Below are 15,223 nucleotides of genomic sequence, written 5' to 3' on the forward strand. Positions count from 1 at the left end.
TGAACACAGATGAGGCACGAAAACAGGAAGAAGGTGCACTGAAGTGTAAAAATAAGCAAAATAGAAACAGTGAACAGCCGAAACACAAAAAGTGCAATATAGAGCAGCATAAGAAAACAACGGAGCCGTGGGTACGTAGTCAGAGTATTAGACTGCTGAACAGGCGAGAAGTGTGCAAAACTTCCCTCGTGGCAAATTATTGTTACTACTATCATTTTTCACTGTTCGCTGTATTCAAATTTGTGTCTGTGCCGTGCTGTAACGTCTGTTTGCAACAGCAGGATGTAAGGAAGGGACCTCTAATGACGGTTGATTCTGAACAACTACTCTATTACCAGCCGAAAGGAACTGGCTTTCGAATGGGAACCGCAGATGTTTGACAACAAGGCGACAAATCAACCGATTCCTCCACCGGAAAATACGTTTGATCTCCGAGTAACTACTGCAACTTACACCCTTGTGAATCTGCTTACTGTATTCATCTCTTGGTCTCCCTTCACGCTTTTTACGCTCCACGCTTCCCTCCAGTTCTGAGTTGGTGATACCTTGATGCCTCAGCATGTGTCCAACGAACCTATCCCTTCTTCTAGCCAGGTTGTCACAAATTTCCTTTCTCCCCAATTCTGTTCACTACCTCCTCATTAGTTACGTGATCTACCCGTCTAATATTCAGCTTTCTTCTGTAGCACCACATTTCAAAAGCTTCTATTCCATTCTTGACAAAACTGTTTATCATCCATGTTTCGCTCTGATGCATGGCTACAATCCTTACAAATATTTCAGAAAAGTCTTACTGACCAGGAGCATCAGGGTTGAGTATAATTAAACTTAAGCTACTTGAGAGGACCACCATGAGAAACGAATTATCGGAGGACAGTGAAACTTTGTGGAAACATTTGTAAGGGAATGCGGAAGAGAAATAACGAATAAACCGCAGAAACAAACACATTTTAATTTCTGCATGAGAGGGTGACATTGGTTAAAAGCGTACCATGCTTACGTAAAGGCTACAAATGTTGCTCAACGCGACGACCATTTACAACCACGACTATCGTGAGCTGCAGTAGAAATACCATTTCACAACTCTTCGCAGCACTTTTCGAACTGTGGAATACGGAATGTTCAGCTGTATTGAAGATCGCATATCGCATCCAGCGTTTTCAACCACGGCAACACTAACTTCAACGATTTGTGGCGCAATTGTCCGTCGGCATCTCCCAGCAGCATTTCCCAAACAGCCAGTTAGTTCTAAATCCCGATGAAGTTCTTCAACCCCCCGATGCCGAAAGAGGATTTCTCCGTATTCCGTTAACGCGTCGCCACGAGCATTAGCATTTATCAAAACAACGGTAAATGTTGTTTTGATAAAACAGCTTGACGAGTAAAGCCCTGCGCACGTTGTTCAGATCATGTTGACTATCTTCAACTGCAATGCACATTGATACTTATATTTCAATCCTAAGTCGCTTAAAGCCAAGTCATGACACTACTAACAACACGAATACTGCAGCGCGTAGTCTAGAAACCATCCTATAAAGTTGGGTACCCACCCGGATAATAGTTTTCCATCGACATTGGTTCAAGTAGCAGAAGTTTAATTATAAGTATTCTCTATATAAGCAGTTTTCCTCAGAATGTCTGGCTAAACGACACAAATATGTGGCTTGTCACAAATAAAATCAATGTATCAGTTATCTTGTTAATATAAAAATCTGTTAGTCGCTTGGAAAAACGTCCTTAATGTTTACTATATAGGCTTTTAAAAATAACTACGCACACAGACTTTAAGTGTTTAGAGGAGAAAAAAAGAATCACTTTTTTATGTGACAAAAATGTACGGCGCTGAGGGGTCCATGAAGGTTTAGACACTGGGTGTGTTCCGCGACCGTGTTCAAACTACCGTGTGATGAATATTGTTTTAGGGTATTGCTGAAAACGACGTCCGTTTACTTTGATACACAACTGACATCTGCGTGCTTTCAACAATCACAATAGCCACGACTGGGAATCGAAAGTAACTTGTGTGTTTCACCATAATAGATTTACCTCAAACGTCTGGGCTGGTATTGTACACGACCGTCTGACTGAGCCACGTCTTCGGCCTACTTCGCACGGTGGAGGAAATTATCGTCTCTTTCTCCATGAAATACTGCCAGAAATGTTAGACAATGTCCTGCTTGTAGTCAAGGCAACGATTAAGGTTTCAGTACGACGGGCACCACCACATTTTGCGATTTGGTGTCAAAACACTGTTTTCCCCAATTTTTGGCTTGATCTGACCTCACTCCTACGTGGGTGGTGATGACGCGTTTGGTGCACGAGACAACGATGGGCTGTACGGAAGAGCATCCATTACTCGTGTAACAGCTGGTTGTCCTCAGCCTGTAAGGAAAGTGCGGCGTCAAATCCTTGGCGGGGAAACGGTGCAACTGCGACATTTTTGTCACATAGCTGAAGAGCTTTTCTTTGTTCTCCTCTAAAAAGTCCAAAAAATTGTGTAGGTAGTTTTCTTAGGCTCTTTTAAAGATTGACTGGCCACTTAATAAAAATCTGGATCCGTTCCATTTTCTCAGAGCTCATTAATATTATTTCTCCAATTGTTTTGGTAGGAGGTCCGACATTTTTAAATTGCATGTTAAACTGTTGCCATTAGAAGGGGGGACAAGTCTCTAGCCGAGTGTTGCCGGTATGTCCTTACCGTTATACAGTTCGTGGCTTTGGCTTGTGCCGTGTTTACCACAGGTGGGCGGCCAGAGCGAGCTCGTAAACGGAAACCGCATCCCGAAACCGGACACCGCTCTGTATGCAACGCCGCGCCTCTGGGGAAACACGACGCCAGCGGCGTCTGACGCCTCTCCACGGAGCGACAGATTCACTGACACAAGCGCTTCTCCTCGGAACTCCTTTTTGTTCGACCGTCGGAAGGGATGAGGGAGACTGTCAGTCTGATCACGTCTAACAATTACGCCTGTCTTTTGTCCTAGCTCGTACATCCCGTAGTTTAGTCTCGCCAGTGGCGGACAGCGTCGTCATTTCGAAAAGAGACAGTCAGCTTATTATTCCTTAGACGAGCGCAGAAACCTGTGTAAATGCGGCACTTATAATGTAAGTTACTGATCTATATGCAACGACCCTTTGTTTGAACTCGGAGAGGACCAGTACCACTAGGTGCATCTTTTTGTCAGAAATTAAAGTTCAGCAACTCAAATGAAAGGCACAAAGTTTCCTGTACTGAACGAAGACTGGAAGAAGGATCCCGGCTTGGACTTTTGTCATAAATACAATTCTCCCGGTGAGGTTTCGTGAGTCGTAGTTGTTATGCAATCGATTATTTAGTGATTTTTCACGATCTATCCAACGTGTACATAATATCTCGCTATGATCTGAAACGTGCAACTGGTTTATAAATACACTACAGGGAATGAATCCTGACGATTTTCATGATAACTTGGAACATTTCATTTTATCTATGCCTTTTCCTGCTATGCTTTCTTTTGTTGTACTTATCACGACTATACTGATTTTTGCTAAATTTACAGAAAACCAATCGACACATAATGTACTGAAAACTTCGTTTGTTGTTCGTTTTATCGGAGGACAGATAGTTTCTTGCATCTTCAGCAGAGCAAGATAACTGTTAATTCGCCGATGGTCATAGCCATTATGTAAGCATACGGTCTTTTTTAGATTTTCGACTCTTTTTTTGTTCATTTATTGTCTTTTGACACAAGTAGAATAATGTTCATAACTAAGACTGTAGCATTTACTGATTACGCTTAGTGAAGATGTGGTTCATTACCCGATGTGGCTACGACAATGCTCCTTCAACGATTAAGTAAATGCAGTACATCTACAGAAACACACTGGCCAATTCCATAGCTGAAGTTCTTGCAAGGTAGACACATTCGTTTTTACTGTGCTTCAGTTGATACCGTTACTGACCTATGCGGCATTGTGCGGGAAACCACAGGTTGACATTTCATATCGGCACAGTTCGTATAGCGGTGCGGGCGGCAGATAATATCAGAGCAAATGTCAGCTACTGACAAAGGACTTTTTAACATCAATACATAAGACAAAAAATTAATCGATTAACTATTGAAACAAGCATAAAACATAAGAAAAAATTAATTGTTTCTCGCTGTAATTAGGCCGTAAAATATTTAAAAGCAGACTTCTTAAAGTATGATTTGTACACTAACCTAGAAAGAAACGAAAAATCATCCATTAGCTCTGATAACTTTTCGTAAGTTTTAGGAAATAAAACGATGCAACTAGTACGAAATCAGCAGGGCAGAAGCCGTTTTAATTTTTATATCCTCTTGTGTTTAAATCGTTATTACTCACGCGATTGTTGTTCGATAAACGATTAAAGGATAAAATCTGTCTCCCATATTCAATTTTCAGTTCGTTCAAGCAGACGTTCGTGTGAAATGAATATGTTAATTAGGCACACCTGTTTGTTTCATGTTTCCTCATTCTTCCTCTCTGTTTTCGTTTATAAGGCTTTCTCCAAGGTGTTTTCGGAGAATACAGTTCTAATGATTTATTAGTTTGTCAAATACTGGAGACTTAAATGTATGGTAGGAACAGTAACTCTTTTAATCTGATAGAATTGCAGAGGACGCAAGTTCAAGTACCGGCACAAATTTTAACTCATTTCATCAGCTTCTATTATTTTCGAAGAAATTTTTTTTTTCAAGCTGACAACACACGTCTCTCACAGGTTCATAGGTCTCAAACCATGGCCACTGTAGGAGCAGAGTACTGTACTTCTAGGTTAGCAAAGATAATTCTGCGCTGAACTGCGTGAACGACAAAGCTAAATTTTATATAACGTTTTCTCGGTTTTCAAGCTGTTTCCAACACAATGTCTCAAACGTACAGTTACGTTTGCAAACTTCACAATCTGTAGACTTTGCAGTTTCAACTGCGAACGTTTTCTAAATGAACGAGTGGGTGACAAGCTAAATATGAAAATGTGAGATTGGTTTTTGGACAGCGTAGCTCGTTGTAAAGCAGAAGCATGCAATTTAAAATATCTGCATTCGTACTCTTCCATACTTTATAGGCAGGGTGGTTGCCTATTGCTGTAATTCTTGAAAAAATAATAGGATCTGATGAGTGTTGTAGGAATAATGCAGGCAATGCATACTGTTAAAAATTCGAGCACGCTTCTCAGTTTGTTTCTGCTCGATACGACGGTTACCAGATATTTTTTCGTTTGTGACCACTGAAAATTATTCGTGAACAGAAAACTATTATGCTGAATTGAGCGCCTATTTTTTATTTATTAACTTTTAATATGTTTAATTTTCAGTCTTCTGACTAGTCTAGGGAGTAGCACTTACACCCAAAGCCCTCAATTATCTGTTCGATGTGCTCCATTCTTTGTCTTCCCTTATACTTTTTACCCTCTAGAGCTCCCTCTAGTGCCGTGACCGAGCGAGGTGCCGCAGTGGTTAGCACACTGGACTCGCATTCGGGAAGACGACGGTTCAATCCCGTCTCCGGCCATCCCGATTTAGGTTTTCCGTGATTTCCCTAAATCGTTTCAGGCAAATGCCGGGATGGTTCCTTTGAAAGGGCACGGCCGATTTCCTTCCCAATCCTTCCTTAACCCGAGCTTGCGCTCCGTCTCTAAAAAATGGTTCAAATGGTTCTGAGCACTAAGGGACTCAACTGCTGAGGTCATTAGTCCCCTAGAACTTAGAACTAGTTAAACCTAACTAACCTAAGGACATCACAAACATCCATGCCCGAGGCAGGATTCGAACCTGCGACCGTAGCGGTCTTGCGGTTCCAGGCTGTAGCGCCTTTAACCGCACGGCCACTTCGGCCGGCCGCTCCGTCTCTAATGACCTCGTTGTCGACGGGACGTTAAACACTAACCACCACCACCACCATCTAGTGCCGTGGAAGTAGTTCCCTGATATCTTAACATATGCCCTATCGCCCTATTCCTTCTTCATGTCAATGTTTTACATATGTTCCTCTTCTCTCCGATTCTGCGGAGAACCTCCTCATTTCTTATCAGTCCATCTAATCTTCAACGTCTTTCTATAGCACCATATCTCAAATGCTTCGATTCTCCTCTCTTCCGGGCTTCCCACAGTTCATGTTTCACTACCACTGTGCTCCATACGTATATTCTCAGACATTTCTTCCTAACCGCCAGCAAAAAGAGAGGAAAAAGAGAGTAACGCTACACTGAAAGCACGAAACTAAACAGATAGTGTCACAAGCAACCTGGAGAGGTGCGACAATCCAAGTAGCACATTCGAGTCCCGACTTGTGCGTAGGTGTGCGTTTTAAACCTCTCGTCACTCTGACTTCACCACAGATAGAGTATAAAATGAAAACAAAGGAACTAATGTATGCGATGAGTTTACTCAAAGATGACTACATTACGACTCTGCTCTTGATAACTTAGGCATTCAAATCTAAATTAAAAGAAAAGGGACATTTTGCTTGAGCTTCCGCACCTCAAATCCAGGGTAACAGTAGGGTAATGATTTAATAAATAATATGAAGGTATTGGTTACTGGCTCGGCAACAAGACCAAATGTAGAGTTTTCAAACCAGATGATTAAGGGAAGTTAATTATCAAGTTATTACTGTCTTACCTACAGCCGGCCGGGGTGGCCGAGCGGTTCTAGGCGCTAAAGTCTGGAACCGCGTGACCGCTACGGTCGCAGGTTCGAATCCTGCCCCGGGTATGGATGTGTGTGATGTCCTTAGGTTAGTTAGGTTTAAGTAGTTCTAAGCTCTAGGGGACTACTGATGACCTCAGAAGTTAAGTCCCATAATACTCAGAGCCATTTTCCTCTTATATGTTAATTAATTCCGATCAAATTATATTTGCTTCATGAGACTGATAATGTATTAGCAGCGGAGTAGAGGTCTAGGAAAAGAAGTTATTTCCAGTGACACTACATCGTTGCCTTTGTTTCCTGTAAATCTGCGCGCATATCTTTTGCTTAATCGGAACAGAAATCATCAGTTCATGGAGTATGTGTTAATTAATTTAAACAGATCCGCTTTATTTATTCGAACCATGACCGGTTTCGAGATGTTAAAATTCCACCTTCAGTTGTATAAAATTATTGTATTTGGTAGCGCATGACGCGAGGTTACCCGGCGGCGGACAATTTCCACCAAGATGCGTTGATTTGGAGCATTTGCACTGACTGGCCCCACCGCATGCGTTACCTAATATAATAAATTTATACACCTGAAGATGGGATTTTAACATCCCGAAACCGGTCGTGTTTGGAATTAATAAATAATTAGTATAACTGAAGCGGATCTCTTTACATTAATTAACCATGCCTCTCAGTTTAGGGTGTCCTATATACCAATAAAGAGTTTATCAGTATTAACAAAGGAATCCAACGCAGGCCTTCCGATAGGAGCGGATGCAGTTTCCGCCACCTGCAGACAGCCGGTGAGTCAGCCGTATCTGGGTCAGGGAATGGTCAACACCGCCTCCGCTGCCGGCCCTATTTGCTTTTAAGGCGCGCCCAGCCACGAAAAACGCGTCCGTTTCCTTTACGGTCAAATTTGTGTACTGTGACGCCTTATTTATGTTGAGTCTCCTTTCCTTTGTCGAAACGGTTTAGGCACGAGAAACGTTTTGATTAGCTACTGGACTCCATCGGTGGGTCCCACCTGCCCAGTGCTTTCTAAGTTACCTTTCTTTTCATCAGTAAACTCATTTTCTTCTGGGTGGGCGCCAGAGCCTCGATAAACTTGAAGAATGACTTCATGCCACCGGGCCATGTTTTAAAATTGTACTTTATTCAGCACTACTAATTTCAGGTATGACCTATTTACAAGTATGCAATCATATAACACATGTGCATACATTCTTGTCTCGTCATACAAAATACGTGTGCTATGCGTAACTGTGAATAACATGGTCGTGAAAGTGCATGATCTCATGGTATATAGCCACAAAACACACCTCGAAACGAGAGGACGTATTCATATCTGCAATGGACACACTTGAAAATGGACCATGCGTCAACCTAGTAGAGCCTGAAGAACAATTTTAAAATACATCCTGATTGAAAAATGACTTTCGTCAATAAACACGTGATCAAACTCAATTACTGGGTTATATAAGGAAAAGTGGTAAGAGATTCCTAAGCTGTTGTTGCTTTCATGCCTTATAAGAAAAGATCAAGCGCACTAACTGTGGCATATCTGCTATTGAGGATCACATCAGCAGTGTATCTAAAGGTTTGCAACAGTTATGACTTCCGTCAGCTTAGGTTCATTGTTTGAAGAACTCATTATTTATGTATAATTAACTACAGAGTTTAGAGAGGACATTAATTTTAGATTCTCATTCAATCTTTACATAAACTGACCAGAAGGGTTACACTATTGCATTAGTTGTTTCAACTGTTCCTTTAAATAGGAAAGAAACACGTGGTTTCATTAAAATCAACGAACCAGATGTTACCCACATGGTAGCGGCCAGACTACGTACGATTTGCAGATCGTTCGTTTCCACTTTGTAGATGAATTTTAAACAGTTCCTCAAGTTTGATCCTCGTTGCATTATACCTAAAAAGCGCGGTATATGTGTAACAGCAACGGCTTAAGAGAGGCTACCTCAGATCCATCTGCAGTATCAAAGAGTACGCATACTGAGCGATTTACAATGGAACGACCACATAAAACAAAGCGTTGATAAGCCAGTCGCCAGACAGGTTCATTGGATGAAGCCTTAGGAAGTGTATTTCATCCACAAAGGACATAGCCCACAAAACCCTCGTTCGACCAATCATTGAACGTTGCTCGTCGGTCTGTGACCCACAGCAGGTAAGACTGATAGAGGAAACAGAGGAGAATCAGAGAAGAGCAGCGTGTTTCGTTACAAGTTCATTTAATAAACGCGAAAGCGTCACGGGCACCCTCAACCAACCACAGTGGCAGACACAGAAAGAGAGGTGTTATGCCTCGCGGTATGGTTTACTGTTACAGTTCCCAGACCATACGTTCCTAGAAGGGTCAACCGACATATTACTCCCATCTACGCATGTCTCGAGAAAAGACCAGGGAGGTAAAATTAGAGAGCTCCGAGCTCACGTGGAGGCTTATCAGCGACCTCTCTTGTTGCAAACCATTCGCTAATGGAATAGGAAAAGTGAGCAAGTGATAGCGAAACACGAAGTACCCTCCGCCACACATCGCAATGTGGCTTACGGAGTACAGATGTAGGTGTAGATGCAGATATATTAATCAATACCCGAATATATCATAAGATTTGGATCCATACGAGGATCGGCCTACGTGGCTGCTGCAGTCTTCAGTACAACTTCCTCCAATTGTGTGATCTCATCGCATTTTTCTTATATCAGTCAACGTTTCGGCCTTGATTAAATTTAACCACCATGAGTGGAGTATTTACTGCTCCCTGATGAAAGCCCTTTGCCACCAGTGCCGGATCGATAGTCAATACAACAATATGACGACGCGATCATATACCCGGAAAATTGTTTAAGAGTACATAAGGATCATTCACGCCATAGAAAAGTATATTGTCTTATCTGACAATGAGGTATAACAAATACGCAATCTCTTCTCAATGATCTTTCGGCTACCAATGTGTTATCCAATGTCGCTAAGGCGCTGTCGACCTGGAGGTATCTAGTGCCAGTGAAATGACTTTGCATTAGCAGACGTTGTCCACGAACAGAAGAGGTGAAGTCGATGCCCTGTATTCATTTTCAAACGTCTCTGCAGTGTCTCACGGAGAAGGGTCACTTTGAATGTTGGTGACTATACGTCCATCAGATTAGGTCGTTGATTCTCCGTTGTTTCTTTGATACTATTCCGAAGGGCAACACTACGTGTCGCCACCAAACGCAACATTGCTCGTACACTGAACAACACTCCACGCAGAAAGAGACACAAACTTGGCTCACTGCTCTGAGGAAAAGAATGAACCGTAACCTCAGTGATTCATTATGTCATATGAAAACTGATGAAAATGGATCGCAATACCGAGGTTAAAACTAGAAAGAAGAAACTAACGGCTTGACAACGTGGCAGAGAAGAGCGATGCTGGTGGCTTTGTAAATCCAAGTGACGTACCTCATAAAAGGTCAGGCAAAATCAGATCCATCGAACGCCCACTTCATAAATGTATGGAAGATAGGTCTTGTTGTCACCTTTCAGGTAATAGATGCTTCCCGATTAGCACGAAAATATCAATGTGATCTTCAAGAGTATCCCAGTTACATGATCCCACGCCTTCAGTCAACGTGCCTAATTTTATGGTACGTATATCAGCTACGGAAAAACACAATTTTCAGATCTTGCAACAGTAAAAGTTTTGATGGAAGTGTGTGGAAGTGTGGAGGAAAAGTCTTGGAATGAAAACGTCTTTGATGTATATGTGAACGTACGTTAGGTAATTTGGAGTGATTACAGACGTTTGTAACGGCGATGAAATCCTAGTTCAGCTTGTCATGAAAATTTCAGTACAACAATCTGTTGTAAGCATCGACTAAGATTTTTAATCTGACCTGAAATCAGACTTGTCACGTACAACACGGTAGTTTGTGTCTTTACTTTCTCTGCTTAGATGTTCTCTCTAGGCTGCCGAGTGAAAAGAGCTACGGATTTCTTTGCTAGATTTTCTCCGAGTCGTTCACTGCAGTTCAGTAGACAATGAAAGTCATTCGTACGCCAAATCTACGCGCTACAGGAATAAACTCCTAATTGGAACATGATCAAAGATTACAAATTATATCATAATTCAATAGCGTTCTATGCTAACAACGTAACATGTGTTATTTGTCGGGCGTGTGAATCCTTTGCTGATCATAGAGCCAGAAGGTCGCTGATCATTTGTGCCAGACAAGAACTCAAATATGGACACGAATCCTACGATGCCAGTGGTCGTTTCACTAGGCCACGTAAGTGCACCTAAAGGACCGGTTCAAAGCGACAACTTGTCTGCGACATCTCTGTACACCTTTTAAATTTTACTTGATGGTAGGAGTATAAAGGAAAATATGACTATTTGACAATCTCGTGATTGCAAACGAGATGATTAGTATTGTTGCAGAACACGCAGAATGTGGAAGAAATGCTGTGAAACCAGTAGAGGGTTTAAGGTTTGAGTCAGTTCGCGATTCAACCAGGATGTCTGTTTTTACAACCTGTCCTCAAAACACAATGCGGCTCTAACGACGTGGTCGTCGACAGGGTGCTAAAACCTAACGGATGCCAAACCCTTTTGCGAAAGAACGGTATCTGGATACAAAGTCCTTCTGAGACACAGTTTTAAGTTCATGGTAAGCAAATCGTGCACAGCTGTAAAATACTTTTGTTGATCGACAGCTGTAAAATACTTTTGTTGATCGAAGTCTTACACGACAGAAGTCGCTATGCACTACCACGGGACTGGAAGTTCGAGTAGTTCGAATCCTCCCTCGGGCAAGGGTGTGTGTGTTTGTCATTAGGATAATTTAGGTTAAGTAGTGTGTAAGCTTAGGGACTGATCACCTTAGCAGTTAAGTCCCATAAGATTTCACACACATTTGAACATTTTTTGAACACTACCACGGTCTCGGAGTCTTAGCCACATTATCAAGTGTATTTGAAATCTAGCGGCAGCAGGGCATCAGGTCCACGCCCAAGCAACTAGTAGGCAAACATCTATATTATGTTGACCGTCATACAACATCCCAAATTGTGGCTTCAATTTGGCACATTCTAGGATGTTATTTGACGGTCAGTGTAATGTAGATGTTTGCCTACTAGTTGCTTGGGCGTGGACCTGACGCCTTACTACCTCTAGATTTGAGATACACCTAATGACGTGGCTAAGACTCCGAGGCCGTGGTGGTATATAGCAACGTCTGTAGTGTAAGACTTCAGTCAGCAAAAGTATTTTACAACTGGCCGATTTGTTTACCAGGAACATGTTGCAGAACAGTTATAGATGATCCCCAAACAAAAATTTAAGTTTTAAGTTGTTACAAATAATCAATGTAGCGCATGTTCCGCAGAGAATAGCTTTCAAATCTGCCTTAACATACTGTTTTTTTTTTTTTAACTGCCTCATCCAGTGTCGTCTGTAAAATCCGTGTGCTCCTCTAAGACACTCGAATTCCGATAAGGTAAGTACAGATAGGCCAGATTTGAAAAAACTGAATGTGGGTATAAAAAAGAGAAAGACTGGTTAAACAAAAATTGCTTCATTGTGTCAAAATAGTTCTTCGACTTCTCGTGCCGCCCTTAACTGAGAGAGAATGTATTAGGCTGGTGTATAAGTTATAGCGTTGTTGTTTTGCGTGCTGGTATTCCGGTTGCTATGGGTTTATTTATCGATTTCCATTTTTTATTTGTGGTTCACTGTTGCTATTTGAGTTTACGTAATGTCACTTTGTCATCTGGAGGTAATGAGTGGAGCTGTGGACGCTACAAGATGGAGTGCCAAGAGGAGCAATCGCAGCATTTCCGACGCATTCTTCTGTTTGAGTTCAATAGAGGGGCGGGAGCAGCCAGAAACATTTGCGACATGTATGGGGACGATGGTGTTTAGGCGTTAGTGACTCTGCACATTCAGGAAGACCTTAGGGGTTTGATGGAGATCTTTTAAACGCTTTAATCCCCAGTGATCCATGCCAGTGTACTCGAGAACTGGCAAATATGATGATCTGTGATCATTCGAACATCGTGCGACATTTACGCGCAATGGGGAAGATTCAAATCGGGTGTTGGGTACCTCATGCTATAAGCCAAAAATCATAAAAAAAGAAAACGCGTGTGGTTTCTGCTTGCTCGTCATCTATTGGTTCGTGAAAAACATCCACCATTCTTTCCCTGTAGGAGAAATGGTGTCTTTATGTAGACATAAGGAAAAGAAAGGAATGGTCGAGCCCAAACAAAGCAGCAACTCCCCGTACAAAGAGTTGCGCACATCCACAAAAGGTAATGTTGTGGAAGTGGTGGAACAGTGACAGTGTGGTGTACAACAGATAACTTCCCCGAAATATAACCTTAACTGGTAACTTATCAAAAATTGAGATTTTTTGTGGACACATTCCAAGAACAACGACCAGAAAGACTGCTTGAAGTGACGCTTCTCCACGATAACGCCGCCTGCATTCTGATACACAGACAAAAAACACTATACTGGAGTGGGGATGAGGAGTTATTTCGCACCCACCTTATTCACCTGATCTTGTGCCCTCAGAATTTCCTCATTTCCACTCTATGTCGAACAACCTTCAAGGAACTCCGTTTCCGGATGAAAATGCACTCCGGACATGGCTCGACGAGTTCTTCGCCTGAAAAACAGATGATTTCTACAGCCGCAGTATCGAAAAGCTACCCGAGCGTCGGCAGACTGTTGTAAATAGTGAAGGAGAATATGTTATTGACGACTAAAGTGTTACGTGTAGCTGTTCTTTTTATTAAACTTATGGAAAAACGCTTCGACCTTATGATCAACCCAATAGATGAGATGATTTCGTTTAGTCTTCTTGAAGGACGGTGAGTATGGAAGAAATGGCGAGAAACGAGTAGTAGGTTAGAGGGTTGAGAGAGAACGTGAGTCAGTCACGGGGTCTCAATTTTTACAGCGTGCCCGAAAAAGAAAGTGCGGCTCTAACGACATCGTCATCGACATGATATTGACCCTAACCTTCCATTTTTTTGCGAAAGAAAGGTATCTGGATTCAAGTATCGACTGACGCACAGTTGATACGAGTAATCAACGCAGCGGTATGCTCCATAAGTAATAACTTTCAAACTTCCTGGCAGATTAAAACTGTGTGCCGGACCGAGACTCGAACTCGGGACCTTTGCCTTTCGCGGGCAAGTGCTCTACCATCTGAGCTACCCAAGCACGACTCACGCCCCGTCCAGCTTTACTTCTGCCAGTACCTCGTCTCCTACCTTCCAAACTTTACAGAAGATCTCCTGCGAACCTTGCAGAACTAGCACTCCTGAAAGAAAGGATATTGCGGAGACATGGTCTCGAGTTCGAGTCTCGGTCCGGTCACAGTTTTAATCTGCCAGGAAGTTTCATATCAGCACACACTCCACTGCAGAGTGAAAATCTCATTCGGGAATAACTTTCAATTCTGCCTTAACATCCTGATTGTTTTAACTGGCTCGTCTAACGTTTGCTCCTCCAAGACACTCGAAACCTAGCAAGGTAAGTACCGGTATGCAAGATCTGAAAAAAATTTGGTGTAGGTATAAAATGGAGAACGTCCGATTCATCTGAAATCTGCTTCATGGTATCAAAGTAGTTTTTCGCCTCCTCGCGCCGCACTTACTGAGAGAGAACGCACGTGTTCACACATACACTCATGCAGTAGACACGCCGTCGTTGTCGGCTAATGGTACATTATTTGCAGACGCTTACCTTGGAGTCCCACGACCCCTTGCGCTTCCCCTTGTGCTCTATGGTGACCGTCATGGCTTCGGCGGCGGTGGCGGCACTCTTAGTGCGCCCACTGTTCTTTGGCTGCGACACTGCTAGTCCGCGGGAAAGAGAGTAGGGTCACCACAAATGTTCACTTCACTGGGGCGGCGTCATGACACGCTAGGCCAGCTGCCGACAGGGAACCCGCACTATCACGCACGTACACGCACGGCACAGCACAGCGGGGTCAGGCGGTGGACGGCGGAGCTGCGTCGGCGCTGTCGGAGCTCGCAGCTCGGCGAACGCGTCCAGGGGCTGTGGGGGACTGCCGCTGCCGGCAGCTGGCGTGTCCGCGGCGGCAGCGGCGGCGGAGCGGCCCCACCACGGCGGCGGCTGCTGCAGGCGCACTTTCTCCGCTCCCTGCAACACAGGAATGCGCCAAGGGGCGCTTAGGAGGCACCAATTACGCCTTAATGGCGTGCTTTTGGGTGTTTAGCGGAGTTGTCTATCTCATTTTTATGCGCAATATTTCGGCGGCCGAACCAGCCGTCTTCCTCAGGCACTGAGAGCAGTGTTGTTACGCGTACTCTCTGGCTGGACTCCAACCAGACTGTGAAATATTATATTAGAAGGAACAATATCTTCCAACTGAAGTATTTTTGAAGTTATCTATTCACCACAACCGCAATTTCACCCTATGCTGACATTCTATAGTGCCAGCTCATTATGAAGCGCGTCAGGCCATATCGTTCCTTTTAAGATGACACTGTCCTCTTGACAACCACCTTTACATATTCCACGTATACAGGTTGGTCCATTGAT

General features: G+C 43.1%; 1 protein-coding gene across 1 annotated transcript in view; it reads right to left on the reverse strand.

Moving 5' to 3' along the window:
* Positions 1 to 14,734, reverse strand: part of LOC126170045 (atrial natriuretic peptide-converting enzyme) — a 273,409-nt gene extending 258,675 nt beyond the window's left edge. The window contains exon 1 of the mRNA XM_049920692.1: positions 14,402 to 14,734. Coding sequence (XP_049776649.1) covers positions 14,402 to 14,455 — 54 coding nt within the window. The 5' untranslated portion in view covers positions 14,456 to 14,734. The remainder of the gene's footprint in view (positions 1 to 14,401) is intronic.
* Positions 14,735 to 15,223: the final 489 nt, after the last annotated feature.

The sequence above is a fragment of the Schistocerca cancellata genome, chromosome 1, assembly GCF_023864275.1.
Source record: "Schistocerca cancellata isolate TAMUIC-IGC-003103 chromosome 1, iqSchCanc2.1, whole genome shotgun sequence".
In the NCBI taxonomy this organism is placed as follows: Eukaryota; Metazoa; Arthropoda; class Insecta; order Orthoptera; family Acrididae; genus Schistocerca; species Schistocerca cancellata.